Below are 16,866 nucleotides of genomic sequence, written 5' to 3'. Positions count from 1 at the left end.
GGTCCAGTGGTTAGACTTTGCACTTTCACCGCTGAGTGGGGGGTGGGTTCAAACCTTGGTCGGGGAACTAGGATCCCGCAAGCTGTGCAGCATGGCAAAAAAAAAAAAAAAAAATTCACTGCGAATCGGCTGAGTCCACTTTTTGCCTTCAGGGAATACCACAGTTCAACAGATAAATCAGACTTGCTTGTAATCATCAACAAAGTCCTTCAATTAAATACAGTCAGTCATCTATTCCAAAGCAAACACACGACCTATAATTCCTCACCATTACCTGCTTCAATCCCCAGCCCCACCACCCCCAGCCTTACCTTCATGGCTGCCATCCTCATGATAATATCCCTCAAGTTTTTAACTTGAGACTAGTGAAAGTCATCCTCAACATCCTCTTCTTTAGGGCAAATGTTCTGGTTCATTCCCTCCTTTCTCTCCTTCATTGCTTTCCTGGACCTTCCCCAAGCTCCTGAGCTCCCTGGAGCTGTCAGACTGTGAGCTGGATGTGGGAGATTCTGACAAGCTCTGATCCGCAAAGCTAAGATATCCTGAGATACCTTCTGTCACAGTAAATGCTTACTCACCACTTCCTGAGTCCAACCTGGAAGTTTTCCACTTCAGAACTGCGAAGACTAACATAAGGGAGTTCAAAGTCCACCAATTTTTTAATGACTAGAGAAAGGGAAAAGAGTCTTATTGGTTGAAACAGCACAGATAGTTTTCATACAGTGCAGTGCTTTAAAATGATAAAATAGAGCATTACTATTAGAAGAATAATAATACTGTCTTGCATTTATATGTAATTTTTAACTTTCTGAAGTTCATTTAAAAAATAAGTAGCATGTGATCCTCATAAAAGACCAATGGCTTAAGTAGGGGACATTTTCACTGTGATACAGATGAAGAAACTGGGGTCCAGAGAGGTCCAGTGCCTTCACCAGCACACCACAGCTCCTGGTGGCCAAGCAAACTTCCACCTCCAAATCACCTCCCCACAGCTTCTGAGGACATATGTAAACTACTTGGAGACAACTGATACCATCTCACAACAAAAAGAGTTGTAATATCTAGAAATGCACTGTAGAGAAAAGCAAAAGCTATATGAAACAATGTCATTGGTCACGATCTCACTGCATGTGTATTTTTTAAAGAACCTAAGAACTTATTTATATCATCCACATTTCATAGCAAATAGTCCTTAACGAGGAGATATTCCTTAACAAGGTCTGATGGGATCGGCTGATGCCCGGAGTCCAGCACTCCATCCGCAAGGGGGTTGTGGCGTGGCTGGAGACCAGCCCCCAGTGTGCAGGGATAAAGGTGCACCGGACAGCAGAGCTGGGGCTCAGGAGGCACAAGAGGAAGTGTGGTTACTGGAGAGAACTGATGTCTTGCTCCTGACCACGCTGCCTCTCTGGAGCTGCTCACCCCCAGCTCACCTTGAACAAAGGCACAGCCCCCCCATCCCCAAATGTCCGGTTCAGGGGCCGAGAGTCGTAGTAGAGACCACACACTAGGGCGTTCCCCTGGGGGGTGACTGGCCCCTCAGCTGCAACCCCGCATCTGCTGGCTGAGTGCCTGCCCACACCTGCCCACCCCATCTCAGGCTGCCTGCATTTCCTTCTCTCCTTACCAGACAGCTTGTCCTCTTTGTAAGACCGAATGAGAAATAGTCCAAAGTATCCCAGCAGCTCCTGACACAGTCCAATTTTGCGTGATACCACCTTTAACCAAAGATGAGAAAGAGGAGGGAAAAGTTAGGAGTGTCCGCCTGTAAATACCAATAAAAAGAGCTTTAAGGGGCCAATGGATATTAAGAGAAATCGTTCCCGAATCTAAAAATGGTAAATACTCATTTTAGAAAATTTGGCAATTTAAAAAAATTACAGTGAAAAAAATAAAAACCAGTTCCCCCAACAATGGACATGAACTGGCCCCAGCTGAGATTGGTTTGTCCCATCTGGGATGAGGACTCGTCTCCCAGATCGGTTTGGCCTCTATGGTCCACTGGAGGGCAGTAGCCATTCTCCAGGATCATCAGCCCTTCTGTAATACCTGCCCCTGGGGCCCGCACTCCAATTTACCTTCCCTGGGGGCTGGATTACCAGATATTGGGAAAAGGGATGTTCCCCACCATTGGCTGGCATATAAAAGTGTACAGGCTAATGTCCGCCTATGACACTCCAGGCCTGCTTCTCTCTGATGTCTGCTGGGATGCTCAAGTCTAATTTATGTGGCTTTTGCTCAGTGAAACCTCAGAACCCGGGCACAGGCTGCCCTCATTTCATATTCCTCTTTGACCTTTACCTCAAACAGCTTTCATTTCAACACCAGTGATTTCGTTTTTACCAACTGGTCATGAGGCTGTAACCTCGAAACATTTCACATCCATTCACCCTCCCTTAGTAGGAACATTCATGCTTCCACAGACTCTTTCCCTCTCCACTTGGCCAGCCCACCCCCTCTTTAAGGCTGGGTTGCTGGGTGATTTCTTTGCATGCCTAGTCTGAATTCGCTAGATCACCTCTGCAACCCTCTGCGCAAGGGTCCACCTGTATGGCTCTGTGCGTGAGCTGACCCTTTGACCATGGCTCCAAGTTCTCAAGGTGGCAGTTGTACCAGGCTCAAAGGGGTACTTTCTTGTCCGAGGTCTGTAAATTACCTTGGGAGACGGTCTGATTAGGTGGATGGTATGAGTAGGTGTTCTCAGTATAGCTCTGAAAATAAAGAAGGGCCTGGGAACTTTTCACAACTTCTACTCAATGTTTATCCCCATTCTCCTTCTTTCTACCTTACTCTCTTCCCCATGCCCTTGCAAAACAAAAACAAAAACAAAACAAAGCAAAACCCTGAACCAAAACATAGGGCACCTCTGTGTGTGGGGCTGAGTATGCACCAGTGATAACAGATTGCAAAGTCATCTTCTCCTAGAGTAAATATGAATCCATGCCCACTCAAATTAGATTTCTCTCTTCTCTGACTCATTCAGTGAAAACAGCAAGCTTACATGCCAAGGAAGATAGAGGAGTGGGAACGGAGACACTTTCTGTAATTTATAAAGACATAAATAGAGACACCTTTCGAGGAGGAGAAAGCAGAACAAAAAGAGACACAATAGTATTTCCTTCTTAGCAAATGTTAATGATGCTTCAAAACACAAACACCACCAATAAAACTACATTAGCACAAATGCATAGAAAGCAAAAAAGAGATTTTAGTTTGTTGCTGGTGCTTAAAGAGCCCATCAGGATGTCTGGAGAAGCAAAGTGAGCGTGGTGACAAGTATGCTTGAGAAGATACGGACAATAATTTTTAATTACAAAATGTATGTTACATTTTTATGTCAGCTAGAGAATTTCCCAGCCCCTGGAAGAGAATTCACATCTGTGCCTGGCCAAGTGCTCGCTTTACCTTATACAGAAACGCCTTTACTTCATTTTACCTCCAGTGTTAATGATGTCCATGCTATGGATTTGAATTTCTCACGAGCCAATGTGATGGAAGAGGGGAAGTACATTTTTCTGAGGTTAATATACCTCATTCAACTTCTGCTATCAGTTACAAGGGGAACTGGACAAAACAAGTTGCACTGTGGAAACCTAGACTTACTGCCCTACTCAATACTTATTCAGCACTCCCTCTAACATCAATACTAATAATGATAAAGAACCGTACTCAGGACTGCTGACGGATCGTGAGCTATTGCTATAATTACTTAGACATCATTTCAAAAAATTAAATAACTTACCCAAACTCACATGTGGCAGCTCTGTAATTTGAATCTGGGACTTGTCCTAACCCCAGCAGATAGGAGATCCCATACTCCCACCAGCAGCCAACTTCAGCTACAGTTATGTCTAGTTTGGCCAGCGAGCCCAGTGTGTGTAAAACATGTCAATAATGGTGTCCTTGGGCAGGGCAGCTGCTCTCTGGTTCTCTGTATGCCCAACCATTTCCAAATGAGCTTATATCCTACAGCGGCACCCCTGACTTACCTGCCTGGCCCCAGAGTACCTGAGTTTGTGGTCCCTACCCTCACTATTTCTGTCTTCTCCTCTTTCTATTACGTGTCTGTCTCCCACTTTGTAAGTCCTGGGAGGGCAATTTAGGGAACTGTGTTTTGTGTTTTGGGGTCTCTTGGTATAAATCCACTCAAGTGTTAAGCATCAAGGGCCCTTGATAATTTCTAGGAAGATCATTCTAGAAATCAGTACAGATTAGCAAGATTGGAAGCAGGGAGATTAGTTTGGGAGCTGCTAGGGGCATGGGGATGAAGGGGAGGAAATGGCGAGGGGGATGAATAGGAGAGAGACTTGGGATGTAGTGTCAGTAGGATTTGGGGGGTGAAGGAGGAGGACCCAGGGTAACTTCTCAACGGATGGCCTCAGCAACCAGGTCACAATCCAGCAGCCAAGAAAAGGGTGTATGTAGTGACTTTAGTAGGAAGAAAGGTGCAAAATAATCATTCTTGAGCAGAGCAAGATCTAGAGAAGGAGTATGTCCTAATCTGGGGACTCAGCCAGGAGGGCATAGGTGGGCTCAAATCCCCAGGCTGGGAAGGGGAGCCATGATGCAGGAGGAGGGTCCCACAGTCTCAGGTAGGGGCAGGCTCAAGAGCTGGGAGCCCAGCAGGGAGCACTTCCGGTCATCGGCTCAGAAGGTGGCAGACACCAGGACCCCAGCACAAGAAATTTCCTTCCTTGGAAAGGTCCTAGAAACTTTCCGACTTCCTCCTGTTTATAACTTCTTATTCTCCCTTGAATGTTTCTCTGGAGGATTAGAATTTGTGAAAGAATTTCGATCCAAATGGAACCGGAGGATAGAAGATGGAAAGCCCCACAAGTGTGACTCAGGAAGACAAGACGTAAGGACTGAGAGGCTGATTTCCCGTAAATGCCTAATTCACAGAAAACAGATAATATTGGAATTTTCTTAAATGATAGGGAGTTAGTCCGGGGTTGCCTCATATCAGCCTTGGGAAATTTTGCTCATGGTTTCTAGAGACCCAAACAAGATAATGACCCAGGTCAGGTTGGTCTCACAAAATAAGTGGAATTGCGCTTTGTTTGTGTGACTGGACTGGTTTTGTCTGCTGGGGGAATTTTCAAATCTGGTCTCCATTTGTTTTGATTTTAGTAGACTCTAACTGAACTCTCCCCTCTTTACATTCCCGGCCCATACCTAAAGCCTCCCCCAAACCCTCAGCGGACACGCTGGCAGCCTTTCCAGCTTTCATGTCCCCAGCTGCAATTCCTCTGCTATTCCTGAATACACTCATCTTCTTGACAATTTTGAGCTGCCTCATTTTACCTTTTTATTTAAGTTGACAAACTAAAACCCTCCAAAGGCAAGGGACCTGGGAGCTGGCCCTAGAGCGGTGTGTGGGTGTGAGAAGACAGAGTCCTCTCTGAAGCCCAGCTCGAGGAAGGAAGGGCCTCAGGGACAGAGCTGGTAATGGCTGCATCTGCAGAAGGAAGGATGCTTTCTGGGTCTCGTCCTCTGAGTCCTCAGAGAACCAACCAGACCTCAGTTCTGGCCCTGTGGACCCAGAATTAGAAGTGCTGGGCATTGGTTTCAGGGGTTTGCCCCTGCGAGGGAGGAGGGACCACTCTTTCTGGCTTCGACAACCCCACTGTCACTCTCTGCCAGAAGCTGTCACCAGCCCACCTGGGTAGTCTCATCTGGGCTCCACCCTCCTTCCTGCTCCCAAGTAGGGACATCCCGTAATAAAGCACTTGGCATATTTGCCGGGCACATCCCTGGCTGAGTTCCAGAGGGCCAACAGCAGCCTTCGCAAGGACCGGGAAAGTTGATGCCCACAGAGGGGGAAAAAACCCAAAGAGACCCTGGGGATTGGCTGTAGCTGAGATTCCTCCATCAGTCTGTCAGAAAAAGCCAGCATCTCTACAGATAAGTCAACCAGAGTAAAATGATAGGCAGGAAGCTTCTGGAAGGTAACCGTATCCTAGTCCCTGCCTTCAAACAGAATGATTCCTAAATTCAGTTCTGGGGCTGGAATTTGGATAGAATTTACCTCTAGGACTCTTTCGGCAGTATCTGATGTTAGAATTTCGACTTTAATGCTCCTTCCATCGGGCAGAAATATATCCAGAGACGCTTTCTTGGTAGTGATGCTAAATGTGTCCTATAAGCAAAAGGAAGCACAATAAGCTTTGGCGCCCTTCCGTGGGGCACATCGACGCAGGAGACAGTCATCTTCCTCTCTGTGGGCCCCTGGGGCATACAGTATCCAAAGCAAATGAAAGCCAAGTGCAGAGATTTGGGGGACTGGTTTCGGGGGTGGGGTGGGGGTGAGGAGAGGGTGGAGAGGAGCCCAGGCAAAGCAATGACACGCAGCTTGAATAATTTCCAAATAAACAAGGCATCCGTCTTAGGAAAAAAGCTTTTGAGAAAATCATCCACGTGACTCTTGGTCATCCCAGATTTTTTTTTTTTTAATTTTTTTTTTATTTTTGGCTGTGTTGGGTCTTCGTTTCTGTGCGAGGGCTTTCTCTAGTTGCGGCAAGTGGGGACCACTCTTCATCGCGGTGCGCGGGCCTCTCACAGTCGCGGCCTCTCTTGTTGCGGAGCACAGGCTCCAGACGCGCAGGCTCAGTAATCATGGCTCACGGGCCCAGCCGCTCCGCGGCATGTGGGATCCTCCCAGACCAGGGCTCGAACCCGTGTCCCCTGCATTGGCAGGCAGACTCTCAACCACTGCACCACCAGGGAAGCCCGGTCATCCCAGATTTTAACTCTCATATCGAAGATTGCCAGGCATCCCTAAAAGTTTGTAATATGCACTAATTTATGGTTCTGCTGCAGCAAAACTCTGAAGTCACAAACTCTGAGGCCTGTGCGGGGATCAGGTCTCTATCTGGTGAATGGGCACCCAGCTAAGGGGCCAACACCCCAGCTCAGCACAGCCCTGCCTGCACTTTCGCATTCTGGCCTTCTGTGAGGGGATGCATGTGTGCCAGAGGGGACTGCGAATCCGGGCACCTGTGAACCTCTCGGATGGAGAATTCTAGTATGTCAGAGACATGCTAGAGACAGGGGAAGCCCGTCCGAGTTCAGGAAAGCGTGAGGCTGAGGTTGGCACTCAGTTACCATAGAGAGAGTGACCCTGGCGGGGAGGCAGGGCCAGCGGCTGCCCACACGGGCCTCCAGGGCAGCTGCATCTGGCGGGGGGGTGCTGTTCTCAGTGCCTCTGAAGGGGACCCTGTCAGTCCACAGAGCTGCTTGTCTCTGGGAGGCTGATCCCGGTCACAGCGTTCTCATCTCAGGTTCCACGATGGACTAAACCCTGACGCAGCCACTGCGTGCAATGCGTTCACTTCTCTCCTAGGCATTTAGAATGGCACTAGTGATGTGTCATCCTTGGGAGAAATGAGAAAAGAGCCATTCAAGTCATTTGCTGTGTTCTGAGCCTGCTATATAAGCCAGAATATTAGTAATTAGCAACACAGTGTGTGGGGATGGGGGCGGGGGGTATGCGGGGAGAGGCAGTATCTCTTTTTAGTGACCAGAAAATTTACATCCAGGTCACCTCCTTCCTGGTATCAGTTTGGGGGAGGGAAGATCCTGATGACTGATCAGAAGATTATTGGGGGAACACGGGGTTGGGGTTCAGGTCAGCTGACCAGGTGAGACCCCTTTCCCCTCAACAGGCAGCACCTCGCCCTCCTTAGTCCTCCTGACCACCCCCTGCCATTCACAGACACAGCGGATTAGGCACCAGGCTTTGTAGGCAACTGGGAAATCCAACAACCCAATCGCACTGCCCAGGTACCTCAAAAGGTCCATCATGTTAGTGACAGGCTTATTTTTTCCTAATTTTGTTATCCAAGGGCAAGCTTTGACTTTAAATCTTTTTTTTTTTTTTTAAGGATTTTCTTATTTATTTATTTATTTATTTATTTATTTTTGTCTGTATTGGGTCTTCGGTTCGTGCGAGGGCTTTCTCCAGTTGCGGCAAGCGGGGGCCACGCTTCATCGCGGTGCGGGGACCGCTCTTCATCGCGGTGCGCGGGCCTTTCTCTATCGCGGCCCCTCCCGTCGCGGGGCACAGGCTCCAGACGCGCAGGCTCAGCAATTGTGGCTCACGGGCCCAGCTGCTCCGCGGCATGTGGGATCTTCCCAGACCAGGGCTCGAACCCGTGTCCCCTGCATTAGCAGGCAGATTCTCAACCACTGCGCCACCAGGGAAGCCCTTGACTTTAAATCTTAACCACGCCTGCCCTGAACCCACTTACTTACAATCACTAAATGTCTATGATTCTGAACCTAAGTACTTTAGAAGAGAAATGCTGCTGTTCCCCAAATTCAAAGAGTTCGTCCACAAAAGCAGCAGTTTGTGAATGTGCTATATCTACATATACAGGCAACTTGTTGAGATAGCATCTCATTTATGAGTAAATATAATATCTATGTATTTATTACATACAAATATATTGTTAGATCACGATACTGATAATTGTGCTCTGTGCTAACTGCTTCACATATATTGAACTCCTCCAGGACATACTGCTAGTTGGTGGCAGAGGCAGGATTCAAGGCCAGCTCCTCATGACTCTACAGCCTGGGCTCAACTAGGCTGGACTTATCTCCTGGCTGGTCCAGGAAGGCTGGTCCAGCATTGCCTTGGAGTGAATGTTTGTGTCCCTCCTCCCCCATTCATATGTAAGCCCTAACCTCCAATGTGATGGTATTTGCAGATGGAGCCTTTGGGATGTGATTAGGGTTAAGTGAGGTTGTGTCCCTCATGATGGGATTAGTTTCCTTGTAGGAAGAGACACCACAGACCTTGCTCTCTCTGCACACACGCACAAAGAAGAAATTTATTTCTCACAGTTTTAGGAATTTCTGTTCTTTAAGATTCCCAGTTATGGCAACCCAAGCAGACTAACGTATCATAACAATCATAGTGTTCCTTCCACTCTCAAAAGTGTCCGAGTTTGGATAAGTTACATGGCTGCCACGTTACTACCATAGTACCAGCATGAGGGACCATGTAATGCTGCCCCCTCCATGTACAGTAAGTGTCTGTCTGCCTGTGTGAATCTGCCACTTATTGAACACTGTGTTGGTCAATTTTCAAACAGTCCTGTGGCTTCTCCCTGTCAGTACTAGCCTCCAAATCAGCAGATGCTAAACCAACCACCTGCCAGGTTTTCCCTTCAGGCATCCAGTGCTGGGACAACCCACTTCCTGGGATCCTGTGAAAATCACTCCAAGCCCTCCCACAGCATGTCAGGGGCACTGGTTTCCCGCCTCCATAGCACAGGCCCTGAGCTCTCCCTACACAACCTCAGCCCTACTTTCTTCACTTCTACCTTCCTGGGGGGAATTGTGGCAGATTTCCCCACTTCCCCTGCAGTTATGATAACTGATAACAGTAGGGCTCCCAAGACCCCACATCTAGCAGAGTAGTCAAGGGTCAGGGGTTTCCCCAGAGCAACTGTTGCAAACAGTCCCTTTCTAGGTATACCTTTGCCCAGGTCTTAGGTTCTTAAAGGTATTTGGCCTCACAAACACTTCTTACCTCTGAGGAAAAACACTCTTGAAATGAACGGAAAGATGTCATTGTCTTTGGGTTTGATTTAAGGAAAAGCTACCATTAATTTGTTACTTCAGTGCAACTCCCAACTCAAACTATATTGCAGACCAATAGATATCTAAATTATATAAACAGTGAAAATGATAGAAATGCATATCCGTATTAAATTCTTCTGCAAAAGAAAAGTGAGGAAGCAGATTGCATTGGTAGAGTGGGTCAGATTATAGATGGCCCTGAAATCAGACACTTGAGGATTTTATTTAAAAAGGCAAAAGGGGGCCATGGTGGTTCTGGATCAGGCACATGGAAGGATGTAAATGGAGTCATGGAAAGATGCGTCTGGCACTGTGGTGAAAATGAGCTAGAGGAGGGACTGGAGGACGTGGGAGACTTGAGCGAAGTTGGAGACAGTCATCCGTGTGCCAGGTACCGAGGGACGGGGCTAGACCGTGTGCTTAAGAAATGCATGATCCACAGAGCAGACAGCTTGGTTCCAAGCCTAAGTCCACCCTCACTGCATGTGACCCTGTGTAAACCTTGACAGGTGACTTCCCTTCTGTGTACTCCATTCCTTCAGCTCTAAAAGTAAGGATGGCAAGAGTGGGATGCCATTCATTGCAGACACTCAGATGACAGCTTTATTGTTTCATTATTGTTAGCAGTAGGAATGATGAGGTTGTTATGTATCTTTGATATGACTTAGTGGCAACAGATAAGAAATAAAAGTCAAGAAAAGATTCAGGGGTGGGACTTCCCTGGTGGTCCAGTGGTTAAGACTCTGCACTCCGAGTGCAGGGAGCCCAGGTTAGATCCCTGGTCAGGGAACTAGATCCCACATGCCGCAACTAAAGATCCCGCGTGCTGCAACTAAAGATCCCACGTGCTTCAACTAAGACCCGCGCAGCCAAATAAATAAATAAATAAATAAATATTTTAAAAAGAAAAGAAAAGATTCAGAGAGATATTTTCAACACTCATATCCAATCAAGTTCTGAGTCCTGTATATTCACATCTTAAAGTATCTCTTCAGTCCATCTACTTCTCTTCATCTTCACCACCAGCACTCTAGTCCCAACTGATATGTCCTCCCCCCTAGACTCCTGCAATGGCCTCCTTATAGGTCACCTTGTTTCCATTCTTGCCCCACTCCACTGCTCCCCACAAGGCACTCTCCACACAGCAGTCAGAGAAATATTTTTTTAAATGCAAACCTGAAAATGTACCTCTCATGCTCCAAACTCTCTAATGTCCTTACATCATTCATGGGACACTAAAAAGAAAAACACTATTTTTCTCTACGCCACTCACATCAACATTTTTGACACTAATTATGTGTTAGCACAGCCCACACGGATTAAGGACCGACTCCCACAAGTCTGCCCCTCCCTCACTTCAGAAGCCAACTGCAAGTCCAGGCCTCCCATACTTCTGATCAACTCGCTATAAATCTGGGATTCCCAGCACTCCTCACTTCAGTTTGATAATTTTCTAGAATAGCTCATAGAACTCAGGAAAGCTCTTTACTTACTATAACCCATTTATTATAAAGGATACAACTCAGGAAGAGCCAAATGGAAGAGAAGGATAGAGCAAGGGATGTGGGTGCACCACCCTCCCAGCTCCTCTACATGTTCACCCACCCAGAAGCTCTCTGAACACCATAGTTCAGGGATTTTTATGGCGCTTTCATCATGTAGGCATGATCAATGATCAGCTCAATCTCCAGCCCCTCTCCCAAACCAGGAAGCCAGGGGGTGGGGCTGAAAGTTCCAACCTTCCAATCATGCTTTGGTCTTTGGGGTGACCAGCCCCCATCCTGAAGCTCTGTAGGGGCCCCCAGCCACCAATTATCTCATCAGCATGCAAAAACACACCCTTAGCACTCCAGAGGTTCCAGGGGCCTTAGGAACTCTGTCAGATGCTCCTATCATCCCCATCACTCAGGAAACAGCAAGGGTTTTTGGAGCTCTGTGTCAGGAACCGGGTTCAGAGACCAAATATCTATTTCTTTTTTTTTTTTTTTAAGTGTTCCATAATTTATTTCTTTTCTCATGTGCACATAAAATGAGAAGTTAATATTTAACATATTTAGGATCTTATATTTTAGTTTCCTCTGACTCAGTTTACAAATGGACATGAAGATAATCAGCATCGTAAAAATGTTAGCATTGGGGCTTCCCTGGTGGCGCAGTGGTTGAGAATCTGCCTGCTAATGCAGGGTACACAGGTTTGAGCCCTGGTCTGGGAAGATCCCACATGCCGCGGAGCAACTAGGCCCGTGAGCCACAACTACTGAGCCTGCACGTCTGGAGCTTGTGCTCCGCAACAAGAGAGGCCGCGATAGTGAGAGGCCCGCGCACCGCGATGAAGAGTGGCCCCCGCTTGCCACAACTAAAGAAAGCCCTCGCACAGAAACGAAGACGCAACACAGCCAAAAATAAATAAATAAATTAAAAACAATTTAAAAAAATGTTAGCATTGATGTCAACATCACCAGTGATAAGTCATCTTGAGAGTACATACCCTAGATATGATGTGATGGGAATGGCACTTTACCTTTGTGATCTTCCTCACCAAAAACTCTGAAAAACTTCAGAGTCTAAATATCTATTTCTTATTCTGTCTTGGAGACCCAACCCTTTGCCATTGGTCAGGATGAGGCAAGTCAGTTGGCAGCTGCCCTTCACTCTCCTTCCTCCTTCTCTCTAGCAATCACCCTACAGGTTGCCTCAGCCAGTGGAGCTCTGACCCCATCCGAGAGGGGGAAAGGAGGGTGCTCTCCTTCAGGTGGGGCTGCCAATCCTGAAGCAGAGGCCATGGCATGAAGACGCTCTGTGAGAATGAAATCAACACAGAGGAAAGCAGAGCTCGGGGTAGGGAGTGGAAAGAGTGTGCCGGCCAAGCTTCCCCAGCTTTTCAGTTAAATGAATACATTTCCCTTTTATGGTTGTCCCTTGCGATTGAAGAAGGCCTGACTAATATGGAAATAGTTGAACTCCACCTTACCTATGCTAAGTATTCATTTCTTGCATGTTCTTTTTTTTTTTAATAAATAAATTTATTTATTTATTTATTTATCTCTGGCTGCGTCGGATTTTTGCTACTGCGTGCGGGCTTCTCATTGCGGTGGCTTCTCTTGTTGTGGAGCACAGGCTCTAGGCGCGTGGGCTTCAGTAGTTGCGGCACGCGGGCTTCAGTAGGTGTGGCCTGTGGGCTCTAGAGCGCAAGCTCAGTAGTTGTGGTGCACGGGCATGTGGGATCTTCCCGGACCAGGGATCGAACCCGTGTCCCCTGCATTGGCAGGTGGATTCTTAACTACTGCACCACCAGGGAAGCCCTGTGCTCTTGGCTTTTTTATACGTAATTTGTTTAAAGCTGGGTCTGATGGCTGCTTAGATGATAAACTCCTTCAGAGCAGGGATTAGGCAGTACATTTATTTTGAAGGGTGCCCTGTGCAAACAGATATTTGAATAATCTTGGCGCCATATTTCTCAAAATAATCCAAGTGAGAGGATCAAAGGAACTATGATAGTGGCATCTAAAATGGTACATTTAAGATTGATTATTTATGCACATAACCTCCCTCTCAAGCCCACCACTCCATATTTATGTGACCTCGATTTGAGAAGAGAATGTTAAGATTAAAGTCTCCAGTGTTCTGTTTGACACAGCGACACTGGTTTCAGTTGGGCAACCTCCTCTCCGTGGGTAACCTCCTCATCAAAGGAGGTACAAAGTTTAAGCGCCACCCAACTCTTTGCCATTGGTTAAAAGGAGACGCGTTGGTTGGCAACCGGCCCTCAACTGCCCGCCTCTCCAGCTTGTCCTCTTGGTTGCCTCGGCTAGCAGTGTTCTGACTATCACTCTGCTTCAAGCTTCCCCACTTTCCCCAAGACTCCAACCATATTTACCTCCTCCCTCATCCCCACCAGGTAACCTCACCTCTTATAAGTCACAGAGGAAACATCAAGAGGGGACTCAGTCTACTTCAACTCACAAACCTCAGACCTGCCTGTAGCCTCGCCCAGTCTTTCTCTCTGTCTCACATTCATTTCAAGAGGACTCCTTCCTCCACCCAATCCCAGTTTGTGTTCAACCCTCCTTCCTCAAGGACTTGGTCCCATTGGTTATCAAGGCCAATCCCATCTCCTTCTCCACTGGCTACTCCCCACCGGCAGGCGGATTTACTCAAATCTCTCTCAAACATCAGAAAGACAGAGACTCTGGGTGGATCACCTCCAAGAAAAGGATCTGACTGGTTTGACCGTGGGAGAAGTTCTGCTTTCAGTACTGCTTTGGGTATGGATAGAGTCATATGTTTAAAAACAACTAAGCATTTTTTTTTCTTTTAAATGATGCCATTTTTAACTCCCCCCAAAAAACCCACAAAAGTTGTTCAAGAAAGTAAGGGTAATCATAAACATTATTTGTTCAGTAGTAAGAAATATTTATGTATTATAATGATCAAAATATTGACTAAGGATTTAATTTTTTTTAATTGTAATATAACAAAATTGGGGAGAAGAGGGGAATGAAAGAAGGTGATATAAGAAAGCTGAATCCTCTTCCCCCATAACAGGGAGTCAGTGGATAATGTCTTCAAATTGAAGAACAGGGGAAAGAGATGTATATCATTAACCTCTAGGTATTTAAATATCTAAAGAAAAAGCTAAAAGATTTAAAAGCCATGCCTCTGGAAAGCAGGAGATGGTTATAGTATAATCCTTTCTAGCACTATTTTACTTTTAAATCCTTTTTAGCACTATTTTACTTTTAAATCCTTTTTAGCACTATTTTACTTTTAAAACTATCAGCACATTTTGCTTTGATTAAAAAAATAAACATTTTTAGAACAATATGGTAAAGAGGAGAAATAAACCATTGAAAAACCTTTGTATTATGAGATAAAAGCAAGTGAACAACAGATAAAACATTTGGAGTGGTGATCAAGGAGGAATTTGGCTCTATTTGTGATATTTGAATTTTACTTTACATATATAATTTATAAAATGTAAAAGCCATACAAAAACGCAATTAGAGGAAAGAAACCAAAGTGGTGGGTTCGGATTGTAGAAACAAAACTTAACTCATCTTGATCTAGGGCAGATCAGGAATTAAAACAATTCACAGTAGTAAATGGAATGCATTTATCTTTAAGAAACCTCGAAATCCTCCAATACCATGGGCTGCCTTAACACATTTTGAAACATGTGCTAATTCTTTTCAAGTCGAATGTAACACCCTGAGAAATTGTTTAATTTATCAAAGAAGCTCCATCAGTATGCTTTATTGATATTCTGCTCTGAGGCAGAAGAATGTCTGGTAGCCATAGTGCTTACCCTGAGCTTTATTATCCAAGAAAATCCATATTTGGACTCGCCAACCTCTAAATTTCCATCACACTTAATAATCGTCCCTAATCATTTCACTCCAAGGGACACGGAAAACATTCTTAAGAGGAAATGGGGAAACAGTCATTTCCTAGAGCGCCCAGAGCTATGGTGGGCAACACTTCCCAGATACATAAATTGCCCCTAACTTCCCAAGTATACAAAAGCCATTCCAAATACCTTCTTAGTCTCCTTTTTCTCAAACATGTTGTTCACACTTTAGATTAAGAACCAGGAACGTAAAAAGTCTTTAGTTTAAAGCCTTCGGTTTTGCCTTTTCAAAAGTCCCTTCATCTCAGAGGCAATTGCAGGGCAAAAACACAGAGCATGGTAAGTCGGGGGGCGGGGGGGGGGGGGTGGTGGTGGAGGCTAGACACACACAACGAGAGGTATTTGGCAGGGGGCGGGGCTGGGGGGCGGCCACCACTCTAGAAATATCTCATGGCATCAGTGGATCCAGGCTCGCTGGGCTTCCACTTATGAAGATGTGGGTCCTTGGACAAATTACTTAACCTGAAAAAGAGATACTAACAGCACCGTCCTCCACAAGTTGTGAGGGATAAATGAGATACCACACAGAAAGCACTGGGTCTGGCCCAGACTGAATGCCCTGTGGAGGCAACCCCCTCTGATGACTGCAGCTTGCCTTTGGCCATCCTTGATAGAGCCTCCTCGAAAGTCTCCTGCGCAGTCACATGTATTCACGTTTCTCACACGGCGTGTACTTGCCCAGAGACAGGAAGATGTGCTCGTACTTGCTGAGCCCTGGAGGGCCACGCCCGTGAGCGTGTGATTATTTGGCAATAACCACTGGGAAACTGCAGGCCAGGCACTTATCAAAGGCAGTGAAAATATTTAGGTGGGGTCTGTATAATACTGAGGTGGGGAAACTTCCCAATCCCTGCTCCCTGGGTTCCTTTAATGGTCTGGCAGACCCACACCTCACCATCTTAGAAGAAGTTGAAAATGGTCCCAAGCCTGGACAACCGGGTTTTCAGAGGGGCTGTCTCTGGTGAAAATTGGGTCTGGTCAGGGAGGAGGGAAGCAGAGGTACAAAGATGCAGCAGGCAGGACTCAAGCCACATAGAAGCTGTGTTAAAGCAGTTCATCAGGAGGCACTAGGCAGGTCTGGGAGCACAACTCTGGGCCCATTTGACACCACCTAGTGTCTGGGGAGAGATGTGCAGGCGCCATCTTTGCCGGAAGCAATCTCTCAGCAGGCTGGGAAGAGGAAAGAGGACTGGCGTTGGTAATAGCAGGAGGACCTCATAGGTGTTATAACATTGGCCAGATTACATTTAAGTGCCTTAAGAAGCACTGGCTCACTTAATCCTCCCAACAACACTAAGAGAGGAGCCATTCTCCCCATTTTAGAGATGGGGAGACTGAGATACAAAGAGACTAAGTAAATACAAATCCAAAGTAGGGCAGCCAAAATTTGAACCTTGGCCATCTCACTTTGAGCCTGCACTCCTAACCACTAAGCCAGTTCTGAGGCTGATTAGTCAGCAGGATGGTTGAAGATGTGATCTTGATAAGAGAAACTGTGGTTTGGGTTTCACTGCAGACATGACGCTCTGGCCTGGGGCAAAGTGTTAGTGAGAAAGTCCTCAGAAACGGAGAGGCAAGATCCAGAAGTACAGCAGACAGGTTCCACCAGCTCAGCTCCAGCAACTCCCAACACCGTGGGTCAGCCATCAGCTGGCTCACTGAATGCACCCCTTTCAAAGCTGACGGATCACCTGGGAAGAACCAGAGGCAAAAATCCCACAAGAAAGGAGGAAAGAAACATGACCAACTAAGGGTGAAAAATATATCCCCCCAAAAGTGATGCCACCAAGGAGATGAAAACAATGGCTGTGTTAATCAAAATAAGGCTTCTGAACTCAGACCTCAAAGAACAGATCAAGGTCTCAAAAAAG

At 46.4% G+C, this 16,866-nt stretch overlaps 1 protein-coding gene and 1 non-coding gene across 2 annotated transcripts in view; one reads left to right on the top strand and one right to left on the bottom strand.

The window, feature by feature from the left end:
• Positions 1–16,866, bottom strand: part of SNX31 (sorting nexin 31) — a 75,868-nt gene that overhangs the window by 39,665 nt on the left and 19,337 nt on the right. The window contains exons 5-7 of the mRNA XM_007173409.2: positions 6,029–6,139; positions 1,628–1,718; positions 579–666 (exon numbers count right to left, since the gene is read on the bottom strand). Coding sequence (XP_007173471.1) covers positions 579–666; positions 1,628–1,718; positions 6,029–6,139 — 290 coding nt within the window. The remainder of the gene's footprint in view (positions 1–578; positions 667–1,627; positions 1,719–6,028; positions 6,140–16,866) is intronic.
• TRNAR-CCG (transfer RNA arginine (anticodon CCG)) lies at positions 10,306–10,378 on the top strand. The gene has a single exon. It is a non-coding gene; the product is annotated as a tRNA-Arg (tRNA).

Source organism: Balaenoptera acutorostrata, chromosome 17 (genome assembly GCF_949987535.1).
Source record: "Balaenoptera acutorostrata chromosome 17, mBalAcu1.1, whole genome shotgun sequence".
NCBI lineage: Eukaryota > Metazoa > Chordata > Mammalia > Artiodactyla > Balaenopteridae > Balaenoptera > Balaenoptera acutorostrata.
The sequence above is the reverse complement of the archived record's forward strand: the minus strand, read 5'-3'. Positions and strand labels throughout refer to the sequence as shown.